This window comes from Vicugna pacos, chromosome X, assembly GCF_048564905.1.
Source record: "Vicugna pacos chromosome X, VicPac4, whole genome shotgun sequence".
NCBI lineage: Eukaryota > Metazoa > Chordata > Mammalia > Artiodactyla > Camelidae > Vicugna > Vicugna pacos.
In genome coordinates, this window is record NC_133023.1 from 102,979,137 (window position 1) to 103,005,887 (window position 26,751).

General features: G+C 37.2%; 1 protein-coding gene across 2 annotated transcripts in view; it reads left to right on the forward strand.

The window, feature by feature from the left end:
• The window catches only part of FMR1NB (FMR1 neighbor), a 28,571-nt gene extending 11,407 nt beyond the window's left edge, over positions 1-17,164 (forward strand). The window contains exons 3-6 of one of the 2 annotated variants that reach the window (XM_072956489.1): positions 2,885-3,025; positions 4,407-4,503; positions 15,396-15,538; positions 17,007-17,164. In XM_072956489.1, the coding sequence (XP_072812590.1) occupies positions 2,885-3,025; positions 4,407-4,503; positions 15,396-15,538; positions 17,007-17,023 (398 nt within the window). In that variant the 3' untranslated portion in view covers positions 17,024-17,164. Of the gene's footprint in view, positions 1-2,884; positions 3,026-4,406; positions 4,504-15,392; positions 15,539-17,006 lie in introns of both variants that reach the window. The other variant, XM_031672535.2, reaches the window with a different exon arrangement.
• Positions 17,165-26,751: the final 9,587 nt, after the last annotated feature.

A 26,751-nucleotide genomic window follows, 5' to 3' on the forward strand; every position in this document is an offset into this window, starting at 1 on the left:
TCACTTGAAATTTAGTCACTGACCCAGTATTGTGAAATAAATGCCTTCTGTGGCATTAACCAGAGTACTGTGTAGCTCTAATGTTATGGAATATACCAGATGTTTTCCCATCTGCTTTAATGATAAAAAGCTCAGGTTTCAAGTCACATCATCTTTGTCTTTTTGTGATTCTGTATATAATGTGTTTATCAAGCACATGATGGCCCCTGAGATTATTAACCACAAATAAACACATTTCATTTTGTACAGCATGTGGTGTCCTTTCAAGGAGAAGGTTCAAAGAAATTGACATATGTGAATTACAAAGATAAAGCTTCTATTAAAAATCATGCAGAATTTATTCTTACAAAATTTGATGTACATATATAAGCACAAAATTATATTCACTGTTTAATTCCAGACTCTACCACTGAATTCTTCTGTGACCTTGTATGAATCTCTTCATGTTTCTATATATAGGATTCGTCAAGTACAAAACAAACATTTATAATACCTACTACCATTGGGAAGAGCAAAAAAAAAAAACCTCTATAAATAATCTATTTAAAAATACCTCCATGGTCAAATTGAGTGGAGAAAGAGAAATCTGATAAGGTGGTATTTTGTGAAGCTAAAAGAATGGTTTACTGAGTGCTGGAGTTGGTCATAAACAACAACTAATGATTTAAGCTTTAGAGCTTAAGAAGATAGCAGATGTAAACTGTCCCATAGTTACCTATAACAACTACATTATACAAACACTGAAGCCACCTTTAAAGATAGTCTAGATAAGATATCTGCATTTCTGAAATACTCCTCCAACCTGGTGCAGTAAGTTGAGTCAAAAATCAATTTATGAAATGATGTTTTTACCCAACAAAATCAAACTGTTCCATTTTAAGAGAAACATCTCACCTAGGTTGATTCAAATCTTTCAAAACAGTGATTAAATATTTATAAAATGTATATACTGTGTTCTTTGAAAAGAATAACTGCAAGTTCATAAAATGTGAAGTACTTTTAACCAATTTATTTCTTCCCCTGTATAATTTAAAATGAATACTCTTCCCACTTAAGCACTAAAAAAAAAAAAAAGACTGTCCTCATGTCATTAGGCTTTTATTAGTAACAGATTCATCTCTTGCAGATGAAAATGGTAACCTGAGACAAATTGGCAGGGAAGCTTGAGAGGTCACGTGATCCTTCTTCCTCTGGACAAAATTAGATACTTAAATCTGATAAAAATTGTTCTACCCTTTTTATTCTTCAAAATTACAAGTGTCTCTTAGTAACTTGAATCTGAAAGTTAATTTTAGTATTTGGCATAAAGTGTATCAGATGCAATTTAAGTGTAAAATAACAGAAGCCCAGCATTAGAAGGGACCTTAGAGATCATGTAGTTCTGTCTCTCATATGATTTAAAATGTTTTGTATGATTTTTCATTCCTGGAAAGTGGTCTTTGAACAATACTAGTAGTGAGGAACTTAGCACATAGGAAGAGGTTCATCTGATCTCTGACCAGGCCCTGACAATTGTCACCCTTTTCTGAGTGTATGATGTCCAGGACTGAACATGGTATTCCAGATGCAGTCCAACCTGGAGAGGAGAGTCGCTCTGGGCCTGGCAGAATTGAAGAACAGATTGCTTAGAGTGTAACAACAAAGTAGGCTAAGCTCTCACATGTCTAAAATGTTTGGGAAATGAATATCCAGGCCAACTGGTAATGCATTAAATTTGTGACCTTGCACAAGTTACTTTGATCCTTTATTTCTTCATTTTAAAAATGGAAGTTATAAACTAATTTTGAGAGTTTGTTGTGAAAATTAGAAATAATGTGTGTAATGCAGGGTACCTGGCCCAAACAGGTGACTAATGAATGGTAGCTGTTATTATTTTTACCTTAGCTTCAGGGATTGCCAATCTTTAAAGAAGAGGAATATAATAAAATATACCAAGAGGTAAAAATACGCTTATACCCATTATATTGTTCTTTGCTGATGCTGAAGTACTTTAAAGTGATCATAAAACATCATTTAATTACTTTTCTAAGTCTGTAGTTGTTGGTAGTATTGGAGATTGAACTGAATCTATGCTGTCCTTAAGCCATACTGTAGAGGTTTTCTTTTTGAATAAAAATCTGTTATCTGCCTTTTTTGTTGCCATTTGTTTCTCATAAAAAGCATAATGTTTTAAAAATCAGCTGTTTGAGCTTGTGAATCTTACAGATTCAAATATGTATGAATTTATTGCAGTTGCATGAACCTTGGCATTCATGCCATAAATCATTGCCTATTCAAAATTATAGAGTCATAACTTAAGGCCAAAAGGAAGAATCTTAAAACATATTGCAGTGCGAGTATGATAAGTGTTCACAAAAAGTAGGTTAATACCAGTAGTATCACTTACTTTACTCTCTAGCAGTGAACTGTGTGAATTTTCCTTGTATTCATTTTCACTGATGGATTCAATGTGTTTCCTGTAGCTTAGTAAAATTGAGAGAAAGGATATCTGTGGCATTACTTTAACAAGGTCTTAGTTTTAAGGGCATTTGGCCTGTTCTTGTTATTTAGCCCCTTCTGTGTTATATTTGTATCACTATTACTCAGCTTATGTTTATAGCCATTTTAAAACTACCTTACCAATGATTTGTTAACAATTTTTGTTTTTCTGCAGTTCATCTAGGATTGAAAATGTGATGTTAAATAACTTTGTGGTAATTTTTACTCTAACTCTTATTTTTTCAGCATTCATTACTGTTTGTATATGTCATTCAATTTTTTCTTTTAATGTACCAGTGTAAGTGTTTGCTTTTCTTTCTTTTTTCTGTCTTGCAGCAATTATTTAATTAGGGAAAGTGCTTATTAACCATGCTGAATTCTCTTTCTTGCATTTTGTTTCTAAAAGCATGCATTCCAAAGGAGAATCAGGTGGTGAAGCCTTGCAATAAGCTGCAAGATTTTAATGAGAGTGAATGTTTGAGAAATAAATGCTGTTATTCGTCAGTCAAGACCAGTAACTTCAGCTGTTTTGCCCCACTAAAAGATAGTAAGTTCATCTTCTTACACTTATTATATTCCTATTTTAAAAATTAAATAAACAGGTCACAATAGCATAAGTTAAATTTGAATCTCTCAGCTTGACACTTAAAGGAAGCTCCCAGCCCTAGAGCAGTGCTGTCTGTATAAAGTCCTGAGGTGGTCGGGCCTCTATTCATAAGCCCTTTCTGCTTAGCCCGTAGATGTGACTATGGCAGTTTGAAGTTAATCTCATCTTTCTTTTTGCTTTAGTCACTGTCTTGGCCCATAGATTCCAGGCTTTATGAGATGTAACTCTCAGTGCCTGGGAGAAGATACCAGTGAGGCATGCCCTTGCTTCCTTGTTTCTTCCCACCTTCTCTCCCTGAGTAGAATTCTTCTCACTTATCTTTAGCATCTCAGTATGTAACAGTAGATGTGAATGTTTCTTGTTAAGGTCTGTTTATTAGTTCCTCTCTTTGTTCTTTTGTTTTTGAGTTAGGTTCTTCTCTTAATATTTTTTTTTACAATGTTTTGAGCACTACACCATCTGTTTTTGCTCCTTCATTTGGATGGTGGGGACATATTACCAGTTGGTCCCTTAATGGACGTATTTGATATGATTAAACACTAACAAATGCTACAAAAAGGATGCATGCAAAATAGTGTCTTAGGTTAATATAGTCCCTATTCAATTTACAGCTCTTTGTTGAACATCTAGTATTAATAATGGAAACTGAAACCTGATCATGAATATAGTATTACAGTTTTAACACTGCCACATGGTGTTTATAATTCATTCATCAGTTTAGTCTTTATATTATGTGTGAAGAGACATTTGGTTCTTGTCGAGAAAAAAAATTGAACCATGACTTAGAACTCCCCAATCATATTAGAATGCATTTCTGAATTAATATAAGAATAAAACATGCTTACTCACCTGCAAATTCTTGATTTCTCATTTAGTATAATGTTTTATAATTTGGAAGCAGACATTTAAGAAGCCATTCCTTTATCAAGTTAACTATTCATAGATTAATTGCATTTTGATACTCCCTGAGTATCCTGGGATATATAACATATGGCCAAGGGAAAAACATGCTGAGGCCATAGGAAGAAACATATATAGTATCAATTGTAATAATCTGTTAACAAAAACAGTGAAATCATTTTGTTAATGCTTCCATTGGGGGGAACATACTTCAAGTGTAAGTAACCTTTAGTTGTATTTCAAGAACATTTCATTAATTCCTGCTCCTTACAGGGTACCAAGGATTTACCTGTCGTATAGAAATACCTCCTTATTTTACTTTATTAACTGATAGTTTTTTTTATAAAGACTTTATGAAAGAGCTCAGATTTGCTTCTCTAGCTTAAGTCATAAAAGTAACAGGATATAATTAAACCACCAGAGCCTACGCAGATGTTCCGGATGTTTGGGTTTGTTGTGATCAGCATGATCAGCCTGGGATGTCTGCCCATTTATTGCTGCTCTTTTTGCCGGAGGAGGTAGGCAAACATAAACTTTTATTTGCTGATTGCTGAGTACACGTGGATATTTCTGTGTAGACACATTTATTCATAGCTCCAAAAACACAGGGATTATGTTTGGGTCCTTTTTGTATAAAAGAAGGTAGCTTGGAAAAATCTAAAGGAAGAGTTACTATAATATTTCTTCAATGCATGTTATTTTAATTTTTAATAAATTTAAGACATCCTCTTGCATAGTCTGTACATTCCCTCATCAAACAAAATCCCAATTGGAAAGAAAAATAAATCAGCGAGCTGAGGGTGTGTGGGGTGGAGGTTGTTATTGACTTCAAATCAGAAAGATCCCCAGAAGTGTTAGACCCCAGCTAATAGATGGTCATGTACTATTGAGTCTTAGAGCCTTGGTCTGTCTTCAAGCCAGTTTGTATCAGATTTCTTATTAACAATTTATACAAAATCCCAGTGGGCTGTTGGCATGATGCTTGTAAGCTTTTTTATTATTATTATTTTAATAGCTCCCTGCTTACTGGGACAGGATGGGTGTGGAGGTAGAGAGCAGGGCCAGAACTAGGGTGGGGTGAGTTAAGTACTCACTCGCAGGTTGGTGCAAGTGCAGGGTCGGCACTAGCACAACCCTGAGAGCAACTACCTCCTTGAACTCTCTGGTAAAGAAAAGGTGCCTGTTGAAGATTAAGCATCTTTAATGTTTTTATTTGAGTTAATAAGAAAGTGGTATTTTAATTTCCAAGACATTATTTAGATTTCACTGGAAGATTTAGACTATACTAACATGTTATCTTCTTTTCCATAAGGATCATTAAGTCTTTTTTTTTCTTTTCTGTACCTTTTTCTTGAGTCTGATGACCTTGTCATGTTCATCATTGTATTTTCAGTTCATAACAAGATGCCTCACATATAGTGGATACTCAATATATATTTGTTGAATAAATGAATAGTTGAAAGAATATAGAAATACAGTGGATAGAGTTGGCTAGCCTGGTAGGCAGTCCTATAGCGATTTAAACTTTCTCATTGCTTACATCACTTTCTCAGATCATTTTGAAGACTCTGTTGGGTCACAGCCTTTCAATTCTTCCAGTCTGCATGTGACTGTCAATTGTTTTCTGAGTTTTCACTTAGTTTCCTATAATGAGGGAGTAATCTCTATTCCTAGGCCTCTTTCTTTTCTTTCTTTTCCCAGGTGAATGGGAATACGAGTAGAATTTTTGACTCTTCCTTCTTTCTCCCAGAGCTTGATTTCATATAAAAGATAACCCATGAATAAAAATGAAATGTTACCACTGCAGTTCCCCACTCTACCAGCTGAGCTTTTGAAGGGTGTGAGAATGAAATGTTATTTGCTAGAAATTTGTGGCTAATATTATGGCATGCAATTTAGAGTGTCTGGTATAATAGGCCTGGTGTAATAATTTCATTATGGCCCCTCTGTTGTGCCTCTGCCAAGAAGTTTTATGGGAATATTCAGGTACACTGGGTTTTTCTCTAAAATGAATTCCCGAGGATTATCCCTTGATAAGAATGTATTTTCTTCTTTCTACGTAATAGAAAATGCTTGAGACTTGAACAATGTGAATAGTATATATATTGGACACCGTAAATTTTGGTTTACTATGATTTATTTATGTGTTTATTTATATTTACTTACTTTGCTATTTTGTGTAAGAGTGGTATTTTACTTCAGTCATCCTGAGCTGTTTGTTGTAACCTCAGAGCAGCTGTTGGCTTCAGCTTGCTGCTTACCTGAATTTCTGGGAACAATAGATGGTTGAGGGTGGATGTGGCACTGTCAGCTTTTCCTAGTAAGCTGATTTTAGAGGCAAGGGGAGTAATTGTGTTGGAACGAAGATTCTATCCTTGATACCAAACAAAGAGTTTAAGTGGAGGCCAAAACCTGTTACACCCCCCTTTTTTGTGGGGAGGGGAGGTAATTAGGTTTGTTTATTTCTTTATTTTTAGAAGAGGTACTGGGGATTGAACCTAGGACCTCATGCATGCTAAGCATGCACTCTTCCACTTGAGCTATACCCTCCCCAGCTTAAACCCCCCTTTTGGGGGGGCAGGGTATCTCTTTAGAGCTATCCCCTTCACTCACTTTCTATTCTCCATTTCAAAGAATAAAGAGAGAGATAAAATATTACAGTAGGTAAAATAAGTAATCCCATAAAAGGGAAATAGATGCTGCAGTAAAATCAGTGTGTACTGGTTTAGAAAAAAGAAAAGAAAGAAGCCAAACACAGTTGTTTGTCTAAATCAGGGGGACCTGAAGTCAAATGTAGATCTACAGTAACATGATCTGGGCCTCTTTGTTGGAAGAACACTTGAGGCATTGAAAGATACTCTTAAGCTCCTCCTCCTGTTTGGATCCTTTCCTATACATTAAATATACATTCCTTCAGGAAAAAGCTGTTGTAGCTCTCCTTTTTTGACCTTCAGTCTTAAGCCAAAACAAATGATGTTTTGACATTCCTCAACTCCTGCAGTTTGGACAGTGCCTTGTATTTACAGGTCACCTAGGGAGCTAAAAACTGGCAAAAGTTGGAGGGATGAAAAATGAGAAATAATACGAGTAGGGGGAAGAAACGAGAACAGTTTAGGTGAAGAGGATAATCACTTTCCAGAGACAAATGCATTTTATTCTTTTAGTGCCTAATTCATGCTTTCTACAGTTGACCATATTTAGTCACTGTTTGCTTGTACTAGATATTGTGCAGGATACAGAAATGTGTAAGAAATAGGTTCCGGTTTTAAGGAGCTTAAATCTACCTTAAAATAAATCCCAAGCATGACATATTAAGTAACAGTATAAGATGGAATATAGGACTAAAATGAGTGGTGGCAATAGCTTATAAAAGTTCTGAGGCAATGGGGATCAGGTTGAATGGGAGAGGGCAGAATGGGCTCCATGGTGGAGGTGCTATTTGAGCTGAGTTTTGAAGGGAGGACAAGATTTGGGTTAGGTGGGGCGGGGATCCTTCCTCAGAATTAATTACATCCAGTTGGAGTCTCCTTACTATAGACCCCTTAAATGTTTGTCATTCCTAAGCAGAAGGGGCTAAACTTTGCCACTTTAATAATCTATAACTGAATCTCTGATTTACTTCTACTTGACTTGAATTCAGGTGTGATATAAACCAGGTACACAGAGAACTCAAGCCAGCTTGAACTGGTTCACATATACAAAAGGGAGTAGGGAGCATTAGTGAAAAGCTTTCTAAGAATTTGCTACTAATAGCCTTATTAAACTTGCATATAAGATGCATTTTGAAATTCATTATGTCCTCAAGGTTATGTAAGGTCTATTTTTATTCTCATTAATAGTGATCGGAAGCCTCATTAGGTTCAAGTGTCACTGGTAGGCTTAAGACTTATGTAGAGACGAAGGAAGGAAAAGATCAGGTGGATTGGGACAAAAGGAAGCAGGGGAGGGTACTCTAGGGGGAGAGAGGAGGAGGGGGATCGCTGAACTATTCCTGTTATAGTAATAGAGTGCTAATAACAGTAGGGTCAAGTGCAAAAATCAGCTTCTAATATTTATCTGTTTTTATATAAACTTTAATCTGTATGTATATGCCAGTAAAAGATCTGTATACTATATAGTGATATGATACTTGAGTATATACATAGCTTTGGTAAGGTGGAAAATTCAAACACTGTAATACCATGCCTATTAAATCCAGATGAAGTGCATTTTCATGTTCCTTTTCTTCCTATCAGATTGAATTTGTAACTTTGAATTAAGAAAGAATTCAGAACTCAGTCTGAAAATGACAAGACTGTGTTTTCTTTCAACTAATAAAAAAAGCTGTATTTTTTAAGATTGTAGATCATCTGATAGACAGATGATGTAAATGGCATATCCCCCATACACTTTCAATGTTGCTACTTGCCATATGGCTATTACTGAAAATTTCTACATTTTAGACAAATCCTGCTGTATAATTCTCTGTATTATAACGTGGTTTTCATTATGTAGATAGTCTTAATACCACCTACTTTCTTAGAATGGGAGGTGAAGAATTGGGAATAAATGTGTCAAAAATTGCCTAAAAGTCATCACTCACTGAATTTAAAAAATAGGCATTTACATTTTCAAATCGTCATGTTTGTGTGTTTCATTATACCATACAATGTAATTAGTAATGTTACTTTGAAAAGGTGTATGCAGTAATTAGCCAACTGCTAAAAGGTTTGAAGTTCCTAGGATTACATACATATGAATTCAGAGAAAAGAAATAAAAGTCTGTAAATTTTAAAAGTATGGCTGGGCTTTAAAAACTTTGATAAAATATGATCAGATGGAAATGTGAGCAAACTAGAACTCTGCTCTGACGTGAATCACTATAGATCTGAAATTCACATAAAGCTAGTTCTTCTTGGACCCTGTTCAAGGTAATTTAGTTACTAAAATAATCATTATATGCGGATTATGTGTCTGAGGTGTTCCTGTTGCAAGGACTCCAGGGGCAGCATTTTAGAGAATTCTGGAATATTAGGCACTATTAAAAAGAACAGTTTCTTTCCAAGTAACTAATAACCTCATTGCAAAATGCAGTGGCCTTTTCTCAATCCCCATCCAACTTGACCTTTTGTCACATTGTTGACTGATCCCTTCTTGAAACTTTCCTTCCTTGGATTTCATTGTTCCCCTTACCATTCTGATCCATCTCAGTTTGCTTTTCTTTGTTTTCCCAACTGTGGTTGTTTCCCAAAGCCTTATTCTCATCTACTAGAGAATATTACAAGTATGTAGTAGAAAGAATATTTTAAAAGATCTGTGTTCTAGTTCTACCTTTACTACCAGTTTTATAGTGAGCTTAACTTCTTTTGGTATTGATTTTCTCATAAAATCAGAGAACTGAGTTAGGTAATTTCTACAGCCCTTTCTGAACATAATGTTCTGGGTTTCTCTGGATAAATGACTCTTAAATGTACATTCTGAAATCCTCACCTCTATCTGTTTTATATTCCAACTGCCCTCATGAATTAGATGTTCTTTTAGTGAAAAATGTAGTTAGTAGAACATGTGCAAAACTTAACTTCTTTTTTCCCCAAATCATCTCTCTTTGACACCTGTCATTTCTGTCAGTGATTTTTTTAGTCTTCCAGACTAGACACCTTGGAATCATATGTGACTATTAACTTTCCTTTTATCCTTAATATGTAATTCTGTTCTTTTGGTCTCCTTGTCTTTTTTGTTTGTTTGTTTCCTTTGCAATGAGTCTGGGATTTACCTCTTCTTATATTTTATAGTCACAGCTTAGTCCAGGCCTTGTATGTTGTCAACTGCTGTCCTAAATAAGTGGCTTCAGGAGAGGAGCAAAAGAGAACCAAGATGTATTAGTCTGCTAGGGCTGTCATGACAAATACCATGTCCCTGTTGGCTTAAATGAAAGGCATTTATTTTCTCACAGTTCTGCAGGCTGGAAGTCCATGATTAGGATGCCAGCTGATTTGGTTTCTGGTGAGAACTCTCTTCCTGGCATGCAGATGACCACCTCCCCTCTGTGTGTTCACATGGCCTTTCCATGATATATATGAGAGGAGGAATAGAAAGAGCAAGCTCTCTGGTTTTTAGCAAAAAAACTAAAAACTTAGTTTTTATAATGACATTAATTTTACCAATCAAGGCCCCACCCTTATGAACTCATTTAACTTTAATTAATTCTTAGAGATCCCATCCTCAAAATCAACCACATAGGGAGTTAGGGCTTAAACATGAATTTTAAGGACACATTCAGTCCATAACACAAGGCTAGCTAGCATCTGAGAGTAAAGGCAGGATTAGGAACCGAGGAGGGCTTTGGGATGGTTATGTCCAATCCAAAGAGTTCATCCATGAGAGACAATAACTGGGATGGCGCTGTAAGCGGGGTTTGGAAGATGGCTGGGAGTTAGGTCCTGGGGAAGTTTCCTGGCACTTCAGTAGGAATGTATAGCTGTGCCCTTAGGAAGGAGGGAATGAGTAAGGATGCTTACCAAGCTAATTTGGACATATACTTGGACTCCTAATCTACCCTCCTTCTAATCCATCCTGTAATATCCTGCCAGATTTATCTTCTTAAAATAGCATTACTTTATTTCATTGTATCATTTCTGAACTTCTAATGCTTTCAAGAATATCTGGATTCCAGGCCTTCTGTTAGGTCTGTGAAGGGCAAAAAGGTGAATCAGATCATGCTCTTTCTACTATAGGAAATAGGAAGAAAATAAATGTCAATCAAAATACCAGCATCGTGTTGCTTCAAGTCCACTCAAAGGGCTGTGGCTTTCAAAGTCATCTATATTGTCCTCATTCTATAACTCCAATAATATTTCTTACAACATTCCATGTATCTTTTGCTCTAGCCAGGGAATTGTCTTTACTTTTCTTGGCATACCCCAGGTTTTATTCTTGCCTCTCTTCTTTTGCCCACGTTGCTCCTAGATCTTGGGATTATTATTCTTCATCCTCTTCACTTATTTAAATTACTTCTGACCTTCAAATTGCAGCTTCCCCAACTCTTCCATGAAGTATTCTGCAACTGTTCCAGATCCCAATGTTGTCTCATTCTTTGAAACCTCTTTTTGCACCTGTATTCTTATCCACATTATCTAACATGTAATTATCCTTTGTTTCCTGTTACTGGTTTTCTTTGGCTAAATTGTAACTTCTGTGAGGACAGGGGGCTAAGCTTCATTTTTTTTTTGAGTCTGAAATTGTGGATGACAAAATGGGGTCTCTACACAGGTATCATCATCATCCCTTTGAAGGATGTAAGAAATGCATGTTCTCGGGCCCCATCCCAGACATACTGAATCAGAAACTCTGGGTTTAAAGTTCAGTAATTTGTGTTTCAGCAGGCCCAACAGTGATTCTCATGTATACTCAGGTTTAAGAACCTCTGATCTCTAGACCATGTGGTGAGCAACCATGTGGTGAGCAACTCAGTAAATAATGACTAGAATAATCTACTTAGCCATTTCTATGGATTTTATGACTGTCCTTGTGATGAGTTAAACATAAATTTTCCTAGCTATAAAACTGATGTTGCATTCTTTAACTATCTTAAAGAATTTATATTTATATTAATATTAATGAATTAGAGTTTAAGAAACATGGAAAAATCAGCCCACTAGACCATGTGTTTTTCAAACTGTGGTCTGTAGATGGCTTCTATGGAAGTAACCTTGGGAATATTTAATAATACAGATTGTCAGGCTCTACCCAAGAGATTCTTATTTAATAAATCTGGAATTTGGTCCTGAAATTTCTATTTTTAAAGCACCCCAAGTGAATGTGGTATGCAAACCATTTGGAACTGCACTACATTCTCCAGTTCAACCCTTTATTCATTCATTCTTTCTGCAAATATTTATTGAGCTCCTACTTGGTCCAGACACTTGCTCGGTATAGTGTTCTTCTCCATCTGGTCGTCTTCCTAGACAGCCTCACTGTCCATGTTATAAGCCATCTAAGCCCATAGCCTCAGAGTGCTCAATTCTGAGGAATCTCACCTGCATTCTGCATTGGCCACCCATTTTTATGCCCATGTCCTGAACCTTGTCATTCATCGAAAACTGAACCTATGAGTCCCTGAAATCTTAAACTTCAAAACCTTAATCTTTGACCATAGGTGCCTTGTCCTCTAGGTTTTTACTTTCTTTACTACTCCTGTTTTCACTGAGATCTCCAAACCCATTAACTCTCTTTTTCCCTGGTCTTCTGTCTTTTTAGCATCATCTGATTTCTTTATCTACTCTGAACCCTATTGCCTGATGTCCATTCATTCCAGCTCCTTTGTTTCATTGTAATTGAATCCATACCACTTCTCTGCCCCTAGATCTAGGTTCCTGGGAATTCCTAGAGGGAAAATAGTCTCACAACTGTATAGATCTGTATCACTAGAAATTCCCAGTGGGCCTACTTAGTGTTTCCAGCCACACCACTCTACTTGATGCTTATAGACAACATGCTGACTCACAACCCTGAGCTTTGCACACAGTGTACCTACCCACTGATTGAAATGCTCTTATGTATCTCCCCATCTCCACTCTTCTTTATCTGGCTCACTCCACTAAGAATGCAGACCTCAAATTAGATGTCACCTCCTCTGGGAAGCTTAACCCAACCTCCTGCCCAGATTGGGTCAGGCTTCTTCCTGTTTGCCTCCTCCTAACCTCTGCTTACCTCTACTTGAATTATCTCAGTGTGATATAATTATCAGCCTGTATAACCTGCCTTCCCTTCTAAATTTTAACCTCCTTGAAGGCAGATCCCATGTCTTACTCATCTTTATGTCTTACTGTTTAGAATAGTGTTTATTTCATAAATGAGCAAATATATCAGTGAGTGAATGAGCATAGGATCTGTATATTTCAAATATGAGTATGCTGGCCACAATATATGACATTTTATATGAAAAGAAGAAAACTACCTCTAGGACACTGAACGGATCATCTCACCCCTACCTTCCCCCTTGGATATTCTCATTAGATATTGGGTAGGATATGTAACTTTGGATCTCAGTAATGAATGTTAGAAGGCTGAACCTAAAACCACGTCCTCTGCAACCTAAACCAGTGCAATGGGTTTTAAAATAGTAAGGCTGTGTTGCATTTTTCTTTGTTAATTAAAGTGAAATGTACATCATTAAATTTAAAGTAAAATCTATGGATAAAGATAACATAGTCATTTTAATTATGTGAAGTAAGATATATTGAAGTCACAGCATTAGAAAAGAAAGTGTAAGTCTCCAATTTCTTATCTAAAATTCTGAAATTCATAAAGTTCTGCCAACCTAAAGCCATTTTTCCTAACTCATTTGACAGCAAAACCTGTTCTGACCTGGCCTGAGGCACTTTCTAGTCATTATTTAATGCTTCGAGTGAATATTCATATATTTTGTTATAGAAATATTACTGTATTTGATCAAGGGATGCTGCCCGAAACCCCATGAGAGTGTCATGTAATATACAGTATATCATGTCATACTACCTTTCTAAAATCCAAAATGTTCTGCGTTCTGAAACACATCTAGCCCCAAGGGACTGAGAACTATGTAGTTGTTTCAGTTATTATTATTTTTTGAGACTACAGTTAACAGCACTGCAATGTAAAGAGGCCTTAGGTAAATCATATAAATATATTTTGGCCTTCACTGTTTCATTTATGTCTGGAGACTTTTTTATGATTAATTGAGAAAAAGATGTTTATTTGTTCCATATCTGTCTCACCTAGAGGAGCTCAGTGACAACCTAGTAATGTAGTTTTAGGGGAGAAAAGTGAGTATTACCTTCAGAGTCATCATGTCAAAGGCAGGTTTATTTATCTCTGGGCTCCACATGCTCAGAACCCATTGCTCTGTATAGCTAAGTAGTACTATCAGGGGCCCGGTATCCTCTTGTGTACCTGGCATTGAGCTGAGGATAGGAATATGTATCTGTCATTACCTCTTCATAATATTATATGCAAATCTTTCTCTTTCTTTGTTTTTTGGATTTCTGTCCTTAACTCTTTCAGCTTTGAGCATTCCTATTTCTTTTCCTTGGATAGTTTTTAGGTCTTTAGAAAGTGAAAGCTCTGTAAACATAAAAGTCAACTAACATTTCCTGAGCCCTCATTGGGTTAACAGGCTCTGTGGGGTATATAAAGTTACAAGGTAAAGTGCTAGCCTGAAGTTATTTCCAAGCTCTGAGGGGAAAAAAGAGACAGGCTGTTATAGTGGGTGAGAGATTGCACTTTAGATTTAGGCAGGTCTGGATTTGAATCCTGGCTTCATTACTGACTGGTCTGGTGACCTCGGGCAAATTACCTTCCTTCTCAGTGCCTCAGTTTCTCTGCCTGAAAAATGGAAATGGTAGAAATAGTACTTTCCTCATCAACTTAACATGAAGATTAAATAATATCATGCACATGAAGTGCTTATACACAGGGCTTAGCATGTAGGAAGTCATCCTACTTGCTGTTACTAGTCATTATTCGCTAATGCTGCAGTGTTGTCTAATAGAAAGAGTCTGTAATTTATAATCTGACAGACCAGGATTCAAATACTAGTAGCATCTCCATTTACTGGCTATGTATGACCTTGGGTGAGTTATCTTACCTCCTTAAACCCCATTTTTATAATTTGCACCATATAGGGTTGTTGTGAGAATTAAATGAGATAAAGCATGTAAAGTACCTGGCCAAGTTCTTGGCCTGTGAGAGGCTCTCAAGTGCCTACCTCTGTCCACTATCCACAGAAATGCACGAAAGTACAAGATTGAATACCAAATTACAGCAATAGTGCAGGAAAGGGTATAGCTCAAGTGGTAGAGCGCACGTTGAGCACCCAGGAGGTCCCGGGTTCAATCCCTGCTGCCTCCTCCAAGTGGAAATCAATGAAGAAACCTAATTACCTCCTCCTCAGCAAACAAACAATACAAGCAAAACGTGTGCTTCCATTTGTTTCAAATGATAGCAATAGTGAATGTAAGTGCAAAATTGTAAGATTGTAAATGATCGTGTAGTGTAAACTATTACTATTTAGTTCTGAAGTTCATAGGAGGGAGGACTTCCTATAGGCTAGGAGTGACAGGGAAGGCTTTCTAGACCAATAATATGTAAGCTGTGTCTTGAAGGGTGGGTAACATTGATGTCAGCAGAGGGAAGTAGGGTGGCATTCTTGTACAGAATCCAGTGATCAAAATGACACTATACAGAGTAATAATTATGGTTATAGTGATAAATATCAGTGAGCCAAATGTAATAATTTCTATCAGAATTATTAAATATGGTGAATTAAACAATCAGGTGGGAATGTGTAAAGAGTTATGTGAGCAAATAGCCTTTTCTTTATAACCTGCCATTGTTATTGTTCTATCACTGTTGAGAAATAAGGTTTCACTTTGAACTTTTAATATTACAGCAGATGGGCCAATCCTTTACGAAGGAAAGTCAGCAGACTTTTAAAGGGTTTGAAGAAACAAAGAAGCAATCTAAACAGGGATGCTGAAATGTTAGGGGCAGGAATGGATGAGGAAGGATTAGATGATGAAAAGGAGGAGACCAAAGGTAATGACAATAGCATATAAAGTTGAAGTATTTAATATTTGACTCTTATTCTCACCATCTTGATTCAGTTGATGTTTATGTTTTTATCCCATAAATGTTTGGACCACAGGAGTATCAACTTCTGAAACAAATATTATCACTAGGGATATTTGGATGGGAGGAAGGTGGACAAGAGATGTACCAAGTTGTTTGGGTGCCATATAATTTGATATGCATAGTTCAGCCCTTCAGGTAAACAAAGAAATGGAGTCTGCCTGCTCCGACTCTGAAGCTCCATGATAGACACCCTTACTAAATAATAGTGGCCATGGTCCTCCATGATTGTTGACCGTATGACACACCCAGGGGAAGGAGCATAGCCTCGGGAGTCTAACAGGTCTTAGCTCAAATCCTGGATCCTAGCTGTGGTTTCAGCTACCTGCTCCCCAGACATACACAATGCAGTATTACAAGAGGTTCAGAGAGGCGATCCCAGAATCATACACCAGGGATTACCTGGGCCTCACTTGCACAGGCTTACAGATCCCCTAGCCTTGACCTGGGTCTCTTCCTCCCAAAGTAATTGTGAGGGGCCAAGTAAGAATAAAATGGTTTATGAGAAAAGAGGTATACTTCAAGGAGTAGAGTACTAGACTGGGAGTCAGGAGACTAAGGCTTAACCTTTTCAGCTCCCTGATACCATCAGCTGAGATTTTCTTTTTTTCTGTAGCTTAAATAATACAACATAGGTGAAAATTCTTTGAAAATTGCAGTTCATTACTCAAATTTAAGGTATGAATTCCTAGCTTCAGTTATAGAGAAGGAGAAGAGTAGAATAACAGACCATTAAACAGCATCAGGAGACTCTGGCTTTAAGTCCCAGTTCTGCTGTTATTTACAGTGGGAGCTTGGGCAAGTCCCTTAACTTTCCTGGGCTCAATTCATAAAGCTGCAAAATATAAATTTGGACTAGATGAATAGGAAAAGTGACCTATCTCAGAAGAAACAAAAGAAAATCCTTATGCAAGGTATTGTATATGTATGTGTAGTTGTTACATTATTTATGTAAGATAATATGTAAGATATATAATAATATTGCATGTATATTATTGTACATACCTGTATATTACTTTGTATAAGATTAATGTAATACATGCATGCACATATGTATGCACACACATACCTGTATGCACACACATATAATGTTATAATAGACTAACAAAACTTGATTTCTGTGGCCCATTCTCTGGGACATGGAAGTTAACTATGTTATTTAGAAATTGTCATTGTAATGGTATTTGCTCTAGTGTATTTTGCTTGTATGCCTCACCATAAGACGATACGTTGGCAAACTGAAAATAACTAAGTTAATCATAGCATTCAATGTATAGAGTTTGAGAACTTTGTTGCAGTCCTTTTATAGCAAAGTGTGATGTTGTATGCTAATTTTTTTCAAGTTGTTTAACTCTACTTCACTTTTCTCCTGTAGCATTATTTTCCCACTGAGAAGAACACAGATCTTTCAGAGGAGACTGTACCAGTCATCTAAACCTGATGGAGCATTTTAGAAGGATAAGGATTAGTTCTTATTTTTATGTTTACTTCCAGATATAAAATAAAGTTATAGTTCAGTTTTGGTGCATCAAACCAGAATCCGAATTCTTCTTATTAAAAATAGTACAGAATTTCTAAAACTATATGAAAAGCACTGCTGGCATTTCAGGTCCTAGGTGGTGATATGATTTTTGCAACTTGGGTTATATTATCAACATATACTTCTGTTGGTGTTAAATAAGGCAGAGATTTCATGTTGTTATTCACCTTCCAGCAAAGTGGCAGAAAAACCCAGTGATATTTCACTAAATATGACACTCTATTTTGAGGAAAAGAGGTAAAAATATTTTGTGTTAGAGTTATTTGTAGTTTATAATTTATAACATTTTTTCACCATAAAAGTAAGACACACTCATTATAGAAAATTTAGTTAAAAGATTATATAAAAGAAGAAAAAAATCAGCCGTAATCCATTGCTCAGAGCTGAACACTGTTATTACCTTGTTTATTTTTTTAAAGAAAACAGTTGTATTTTGTGACATAAAATTGATTTTTTAAAAAAAGGTATATTTTTAAGGGTCACTTTCCTCTTTGAAATATGTGGGGCTCAGGTTTACCTGGGCTCATTGCTCATTTGTTCAACAAACATTGATTTAGCCCCTGCTATGGGATATATACTGGGGATATAGCCATGAGGAAGGTAGACTTGGCATTTCCTTCATCCATCCAGCTGGGGAGGAAGCTAGGAAGAAGTAATCACAGGGCTGTGATAGGAGGAGGACCAAGTTCTATGGGAGAAGATGGTGGGGGCACTAGCCCAGACTTCAGGAAGAGACAAAATGAAAGGTAAGAAGGATCAATAGGTGTTTGCCATGCAATCACTGTGTGGTGGAAGGAGTGTTTCAGGTATGAAGGCCCAAGTGCATGGAGTATTTGGAGCACTACAAATAGTTCAGGATGGCAGCAACTTCGACTTAGATGTTAAATCAGAAGAACTTACAACCTAAGTTAAAGAGTCAGGTTTTATCCTGTGGACAGAAGGGAACCAGTGAAGGGTTTCAAGCAGATGAATGGTATCATTAGATCTATATCCTTAGAGGTCACTCTGACTGTTGTGTGGAGAACTGGGAGTGAGCATCACTGGGGTCAAGGGAACCAGTTATGAGGCTGTTGTATTAATGTGGATGAGAAAATATGGAATCCTGGGCTAGAATAGTGGCACTTGTAGATAAAAGTAGAAAGATTACAGAGCTGCTTAGCATGTAGCATCAATAGGACTTAGTGAGTAATGTGCATGTGGGAAGAAATGAGGGTGCTAAAAAGAGAGTATGAATTTCAGGTTTCTAAATGATAGACTAGCTGGAAAGATGGTGGAGCTATTCACTGAGCTGGGACAATGAGAAGAAGGGCAGGTTTGGCAGGGGAAGATGAGTCATTTTTGGATGGGCTGTTTTAAGTGCCTGTGGGCCATCCAGGTGGATATGACTAGTAGGCAGTTAGATATATGGGTCCAGAGCTCAGGAGAAGGGTCTGGCTTGATATAAAAGTTTAGAGTCATTGATATATAGATGGTAATTGAAATCACAGTAAATGATTGATTCCAATTAGAAAGAATAAGAAAAATGAGAAGGGCCTGGAATAGAATCCAGAGGAACACAAGCATTTAAGGGACAGTCAGAAGTAGTGAGCTGTCGGTGGAGACTGAGAAGCAGGAGGATAAGCAGGAGAGAGCAATATAATGAAATTCAAGAGGATGGCATGTTTAAGGAGGAATGAGTGATCAACAGTATCAAAATTCAGATTCATTTCCACTGGATTTGGTAACATGGAAGTCATTGGTGAATTTGGCAATCACAGTTTCAGTGAAGAGATAGGAGCAGAAATTAGATAACTTTGAGTTGCAGGATAACTGGGAAGTGAGAAAGTGAAAGCAGAGAGTAGACAACTTGTTGAAGACATTTGTCTGTGAAGGGAATCAGAAATAATGGTACAGTAATTGATTGGCAGTACAGAATGGGGAGAATAATTTTTTCAAGACAGGAGAATAGATGGAACACTGAATATAAAGGCTAAGGACGTAGGGAAGTTTCGGCTTGCCTTCTTGGTCCACTTTACCCGCTTCGTTTTTTCCCATAGCACTTATCACCTGTAAACATACTATATAGTTATTTATTATGCGTAGTGTTTATTATTTGCCTTTCCCTCCCAGAAGCTCTCTGAGGGCAGAGATTTTTATGTGTTTTGTCCAATGATGCATCCCAAGGGCCTTGCACAGTGTCTAGCACATAGTAAGTGCTCAACAAATAAAATACCTATTGAATGATTGGATTAGAAACAAAGATGTTTTGTAGTGTTCTTCACTTTTGCTATGATGAACAAACAAGCACTTCCAAGGAGAACTGAAATATTAGGAAAAAAGTCAAACTGTACAACAAATGATCACCAGAGTTCAGTAAAACAAGTGGTTGCTTTTAAAGCCATTCCCCCAAGAATCTGATACTGCTTATCTAAATTTTAAGAACTGCATTCAGGGAAAACTAAATGAAAAAGAACAACCGAAGAAAGTTCTCTGGGTAGAAATAAGTAATAAGACAACTCCATAAGGAAACAAAAACTTTATAAGATTGAGATGTTAGCAAAATCTGCTACATTCTATGAAGAATATAAGCATAATCTGAAACAAACAGTACTCTGAAAGCAATAGAGAGGAACATCTGCAACGGTTCCCTGTTTAAAGATTACAAGCTGGGTTGCAGGGTATACTGACAGAGATTACCACTAAGTGGGTAATGTAATGGGAAGGAATGTGAGCACAAAGTGACAGTCGAATAAAGATACAGGCTGGACCAGAGATGAAAATTTGAAGCAGTTGAGGGTTGTTATTTATTAAAGATGAAAAGCCAAAGTCACCTTCACAAGCGTAGGAAGGAAATAAGTTTGCTCAGAGTGCTGTCTCCAACACCAATGCCTAATGTACTACGAAGTTGTGTCTGATACAGATGATGAATCCCTGGAAGAGATAGATGGGTAGATCATAAGCGTGTCATTAACATGCAAACCTTAACAGTCACAGAGTCATTTCCCTCAAGCCATTATCATATCTGTTCCAAATGAAAAGATACTACCTAAGTGAGAAGTACCTCTGATGCAGAAACTGAACTTAAACTGATTAGGGTGACTGCTCTAAAACTAGAGGTGATGGACATTCTTCCAAATTCCGTGGGCATTGAGACTTTAAACCAAGAATCACCAAAAGGTCAGAAACAAAGATCCTTATACCTTAATCCCTTGCCAATGAGACATTGGTAGAGAATCTGGATAGATGTAAAGTTCAGTCACTTGGAAAATGAGGACAAGCTCTCTCTTTAATATCACCATCATGAACAATGGAAGCTCTCCATAAAATAAGAGCTTCTCTTTAGTGTAATAAAGGCACATTTTATTCATTACAGCATTTTCTGTATGTTTCTCGTCTACTGATGATCTAAATGATGCACAACTTCCCTTGGGGAGACTGGGAAACTGATAATACCTACTACTGGTTTGCCATGCTGAATTTAGAGCCTCAGACCAAGCTGCAATATGTGGGCCATCCTACTTAGCTGCTGCCTGCCCCAGATCTCAGAGGCTTGCCAAGAAAATGTACATGAGTTATAACTTCAGGGATGAAGATAGAGCAGAGGGAGGTGAAACTAAAATGAAAGTCTATTCAGGAATAGCAGAACTGTCTATAGAATGTGTGAGGCCTACTGTAAAATGAAAATGCAGGACTTTATGTTCATAATTATTAAGGATTTCAAGATGGTGACAGCAGAACATTAAACCAAGCACAAGGCCTTTCTAAGAGCTGGGCCCTATGTGACTACACAGGTTGCACGCCCGTGCATGCCTTGGAAAATAGTTGTCATAGTTGGCAAACCAAGTTATCGTATATGGATCCCTCCCTCATATTCACCTCTGTCACTGCCAAAAAGGTGATTGGAAAGTTGGTGGAACTCAATGTTCAACTTAACAACCAAAAATCTATCAAAGGCCTTTGGGCAGGGTCAGTATATGAAGGCAAATGTAGGAGATGGCCAGGGCCTACAAATGCCAGAGTGATTAGACTTTAGCTTCTAGTTGCACTCTTTACTTTCCCTTCATTGCTCCCCAAGTCAGACCCTAATTTTTTTGGTGAATATTATGAAATTTCAAGAACAGATAACTCCAATCTTATACAAATTGTCCCAGAAAGTAGAGTAACAGAAAAAGCTGCCTATGAGTTTTATGAAGCTAGTATGTAATACAGATACCACAGCCAGAAGAAGACAGTGCAAGGAAAGAATGCTAGAGGTCAGTTTAACTTAAGGACATGGATACAAAAATCCTAAAAGTGTGTGTGTGTGTGTCTGTGTACTGAATCCAACAATGTATTAAGTAGGCTTTGTTCCAGGAGTGCAGGGATGTTTCAGTGCTGGAATGCAGGGGAATATAATTACCTTAACAGGCTGAAGGATAAGAATAGGATTTTCTACAAAGATGCAGAAGAAAGCAATTGACAAATATCACTCATTTAAGATTTTTTAAAATCTTAGCAAACTAGGACTAGAAGGGAACTCCCCTAACCTTATAAAAGTAAACTAAACATACTAATGGAGAAAGGTTAGAAGCATTCCCTCTGAGGTCAAGAACAAGGCAATGATGCCTGATATCACAGCTGCTATTTAACAATACTAGAGGGTCTAGCCAAATAAATCATTTAAGAGAAACAAATGACTTGTAATGACTAAAAGGCAACCTCTGTTATTTGCGTATACAAATACTATCATTTACACAGAAAATCCAAGGAAGTCAACAAACAATTGGAACAATTGGAATTGGAGAGTCTTAAGAGCATTGGATCCAGTTCCTAGAGTCCGTATCAGGCCTGAAATGCCTGCAAATGGATTGTATGTCAGCTTCCTCTTACTTATCTCTCTGGGCAAGGATGGCCTCTGTCTTGGTTGTCTAGGACTGAGGGGTTTCCCTGGATGCGGGACTTTCCATGCTAAACCTGAGATAGTCACTCTAGTTCTGGTTCTGATTTCTTTCTTCCCTCATGACCCCTGGAAATTTACTTTTCTTTTAAGCTAGGCTATATACTTAAATTTATTTGGGTATTACAGTTTATCCAGCATTCCTAGATATTTTTATCATAAGATATGGATCCACATCAGCTCAATATGTACTTATACCAGAATTTTCCTTTTTAAGCCATTAAGAATACTGAAATGTTTAATGAAATGAGAAAATATTCATGTGTAGACTGAAAAAAGCAGACCTACCCAACTATGTATAGTTGGGTACTAATAGAAAAAATATGTCATGAATTCATATCTTTGAAAATTTTTGCGGTAGCTAGCAGAACTTCTGCATGTAGAATTGACTTTAGTGTTTTTCAGAGGGGATTACTGTGGATGGAGGGAAAAGTAATCTTATAGGGTGAGCAGCTGGAAAGGGGGAAGGATGGTAGGGCTGGAGAAGAAAAATGGTGAAGATTGGGAGGGGTAACATGGAGGGAATGTTTTCATTGTAATGAGAGTTTGTATTTTAAACACTTGTGACCCATAGCTCTTTCTCTTCTTTCACATTATGTGACTCTTCTCTCATATTGGAGAGAGACAGTGAGCAAATGTTATTCCTCAGAGCCGTGGATCCAGATTGCATTGTCTTATTGAGCATGTAACTAGGTCATTGGAGCAGGCATTTTAAACAATCGCTTACTAAGGGGATTGTTTTAAATCCATCCTTTAACCAGGGCAAGAATAGAATAAGTTAACTAAAACTTATTTGAATGTTAACTATTCCTAGAAAGACTCTAATATATCTCAGATTTTTTATGTTAATTAAGCAAACCAATAGCTCTGAGGCCAAGCCCAAAACAGAGCTTTGATGGGTTGTCAGGGATTTCTTGATCATGAAAATAATGAAGATCTGTTCTTGGAATTTTTAGATATAAGTGCATCAAAATAGGGAAATCCTGTCTGAGGCAGTATATTCCTTAAATAATTAAAAATAGATTATGTAGAGAGGAGGAGGGTGGGTGCAACTATAAAGGAGTAGCATAAGTAGATCTTTGTGGTGATGGAGTAGTTCCATATCTGGATTGTGGTGACTGTAACAATGAGTGTACACATGTAATAAAATGACACAGCACTATATACACACATTGTACCAAAGTCAGTTTCCTGGTTTTTTTTTTAATTGAAGTATAGTTGATACTATGTTAGTATCAGCTTGTACTGTAGCTATGTGAGATGTAACCACTGGGGGAAACTGGGTGAAAAATATGTGGGACCCCCTTTTGTTCTATTTGCAGCTCTCCATGAATTTAGAATTATTTCAAAATAAAAAATTTTTAAAAATACAGAACAACAAAAAATAGGTCATGTAGATTAGCATCTCCCGGGAAAAACCAACATAACCCCCAAATATTCTGTCTACTTTGTCTTAGTTGAGTACCAAGGCTGGGAGAAGAGATTTGGGCTGACTGACACCTGCGTGCCTAGTCAAATAATGCATTAGACAATGGAAAGCTAAATACAGCCTTAAGAGCGTATTCATTTTCACTTTTATATAGGCCACAGTGTCTTGCTGCAGTTAGAGAAATGGCCTTCTAAAACATTCTTCTACAGTTGTTTTATTTAGACAGATCAAATGACCAGTTGATTACTGGACGGTGAAAAAAGTCACTTAATGAATTGAGTGATCGATCAGTCAGAATGTCATCTTTCACCCAGTATAGACAGACATGGGATGCATGTTCATGGTAAAATAGCTCAAAGAACAGCTTTTAGGCAATTTGAATTACAATTTTTTAAAATAGAGGAGCATACTGGAAATGAGCATTAAAAATTAGTACTTTGAAAAATGGACCTTAACTATTTAAGCTAAGTTTAAATGTAACAGGAACACTGAGAAATAGAGAAGTCCAAAAATTGTCTCATCCAATCACTTCAGTTTATATGTAGCAGAAGTTTGTATCTGAGTAAAAATTAAAATTCTGACATATGTAGGCATCCATTTTCATAGGCTTGTTACCTAGGGCTTGGGGCCTGGTTTGGTTTATGTCTGACCCTTGGAGGCAGAATCTTGCTGATAGATGGGTGAACAGAGTGCCTGTTCCTCTGACTGGACCCGTAGACTAGGCTGGAGTCCTATGGAGAGAAGAGAATTCTTTTATTTGTTCCTTGGAACATAGCATTAAGTGCAGTGAGGCCTGAATGGAAGCTGCAGGTTGGAAGCCCTGGAAGACAACATCCTGAGCAAAGAAGTTTCTCAAGAAGAAGAGCAGCAGTGGCAGTGACTCCTTCTGGAAGAACTAGAGCAGATTTGTTTATTCACTCAATATGTATTTATTGAGCACCTTCTATATTCCAGGCATTGTTCTGGATACTTGAGATACATTATGGTACACAATAAAGAGCCCTGCCATCAGGGAGCTTACATTCAAGTGAGGAGAGAGAGAAGACAGGGAAGATACAATAGGTATATACTATAGGTATAATAAGTAAACTATATGGTATGCTAGAATGTCATAAACACTGTGGAAAAAAAGTAAAAGACCAGAAGGAGAGAAGTTCAGAGTGGTATTGAGGGGAGGCAGAGATAGCACTGTTGAATAGTCAGGGTAGAATTCATTAAGCAGGGAAGATTTAAGGAAAGATTTGAAGGATATAAAGGAGTTAGCTGAGCTAATAACTAAGGGAAGTGCTTTCTAGCGGAGGGGACAGCTAGAGCAAAGAAAGGCCCCAGGGCAAGAATGTCTCTGGCATGTTTACAGAACAGCAAAGAAGCCTGAGTGGCTGATTCAGAGAGGAGGGGAAGGCGATAAGGTGGGGAGGTGAGCTTGGTGGTTGGGGCCAGAAGGTAGATAGGACCTTGCAGGCCATGGTGAGGACTTGGGCTCTCACTCTGACATGAGAGCTGGTGCAGGGTTTTGAGAAGAGGAGAGATGGGACCTGGCTTGTGTTTTAATAGATTCACTTGGGTTGTGTTGATAACAGATTGTAGAATGCCAAGAGGAGAAGCAGGGACACTGGTTATGAGCCTCTTGCAACAATGTAGGTAGCTCAAACCAGCCTGGAAGCAAGGTGAAAAGTGGTGGTAAGATGGTCTGATTCTGGGGATATTTTGAAGGAAATGTTGATAGGATTTCCTGACTGATTGGATGTGAGGTGTAAGAGAAAGACAGGAATCCAGGAAAAACTAGAAGGATGGAATTGCTGTCAGTACAGATACACAGAAGGCTGCAGAAGGAGCAAGTTAGAGGGGACGATCACAAATTAGCCATGTTGAATTTGAGATGATTATTAGATATTCAAGTGGAGCTGTCCAGTAGGTTGTTGGATATATGTCAGGAGTTCAGGGCTGGAGATAAAAGTTTGGGAATTATATTTAAAACCACAGATAGAATGAATCAGATAGTTAAAGAAGTGGGCCAAAGACTAATCCTTGGGCATGCCAAAATTGATGTAGAGAAAAAGAGGAGAACCAGCAAAGAAGACTGCGAGTGTCAAGTGAGGTAGGAGGGAAGCCCAAAGTGTTTGGTGTTCTGGAAGTCATGAGAGGAAAGGAGAAAGGTGTGATCCATGGTCAATTACTTCTGATAGGTCAATAAGATGAGAGCTTAGACTTGAGGACTTATCAATATGGGGTCATTGTAGACCTGATGAGAGCAGTGTGATGGAGTGGAAGGAGTGAAAGCCTACTTTGAATGAGTTTAAGAAAGACTTAAGTAGAGGAGTTAGAGACAGCAGATACAGGCAACTCTTGAGAGATTTTGCTTCAGAGAGGAACAAAGAAATCAAGCAGTAGTTGACAGGTGGTGGGGGGGGGGGCGGGTGGTGAGATCAAGAAATGTGTTTTTTTAGGGTAATGTATTTCATAATTGGAAAAAAGAATTTTCTCATTTGAAGTTTATTGACAAATGCACAATTAATGCAGATTGTGTTGAATTAAGACATAATATGTCAAGTGGATATACAATTAACCAATAAACACAAGATATTCAATCTCAGCAACCACTGGGGAAATGCAAATCAAAACCAGAATGTAGTATTGCTTCACAATCACTAGTATGACTACAATCAAAAAGACAGAAAATAACAAATGCTGATGAAGATTTGGAGAAATTGGAACCTTCATATATTGCTATGTTTAACATAGTAGCACCATATGACCCAGAAATTCCAAGTATATTCTAGGCATATACTCAAGAGAGGTGAAAACATATGCTCCTGATCTTTAGGAGACGTATCCAGTCTTTCATCATTAAGTATGAATTAGCTGTGCAGTATTCCTAAAGGCCCTTTATCAAGCTGAGGAAGATTCCTTTCAATCCTAGTTTGTTGTTGTTGATAAGGTGTTAGATTTTGTCAAATGCTTTTCCTGTGTTTATTGAGATAATCATGTGGATTTCCCCCTTGATTTTATGATATGGTGATTACACTGATTTTCCACATGCTGAACCAACCTTGCATTCTTCAGGTAAGTCCCACTTGGTGCTGGTATATGAGCCTTTTTATATGTTGCTGGGTTTGGTGTTTTGTTGAAGATTTTTGTGAATATATTCATAATAGATATTGGCTTAGTTTTCTTTATTGTAATATCTATGTCTGGTTTTGATATCAGAGTAATAATGGCCTCAGAATGAGTTAGGA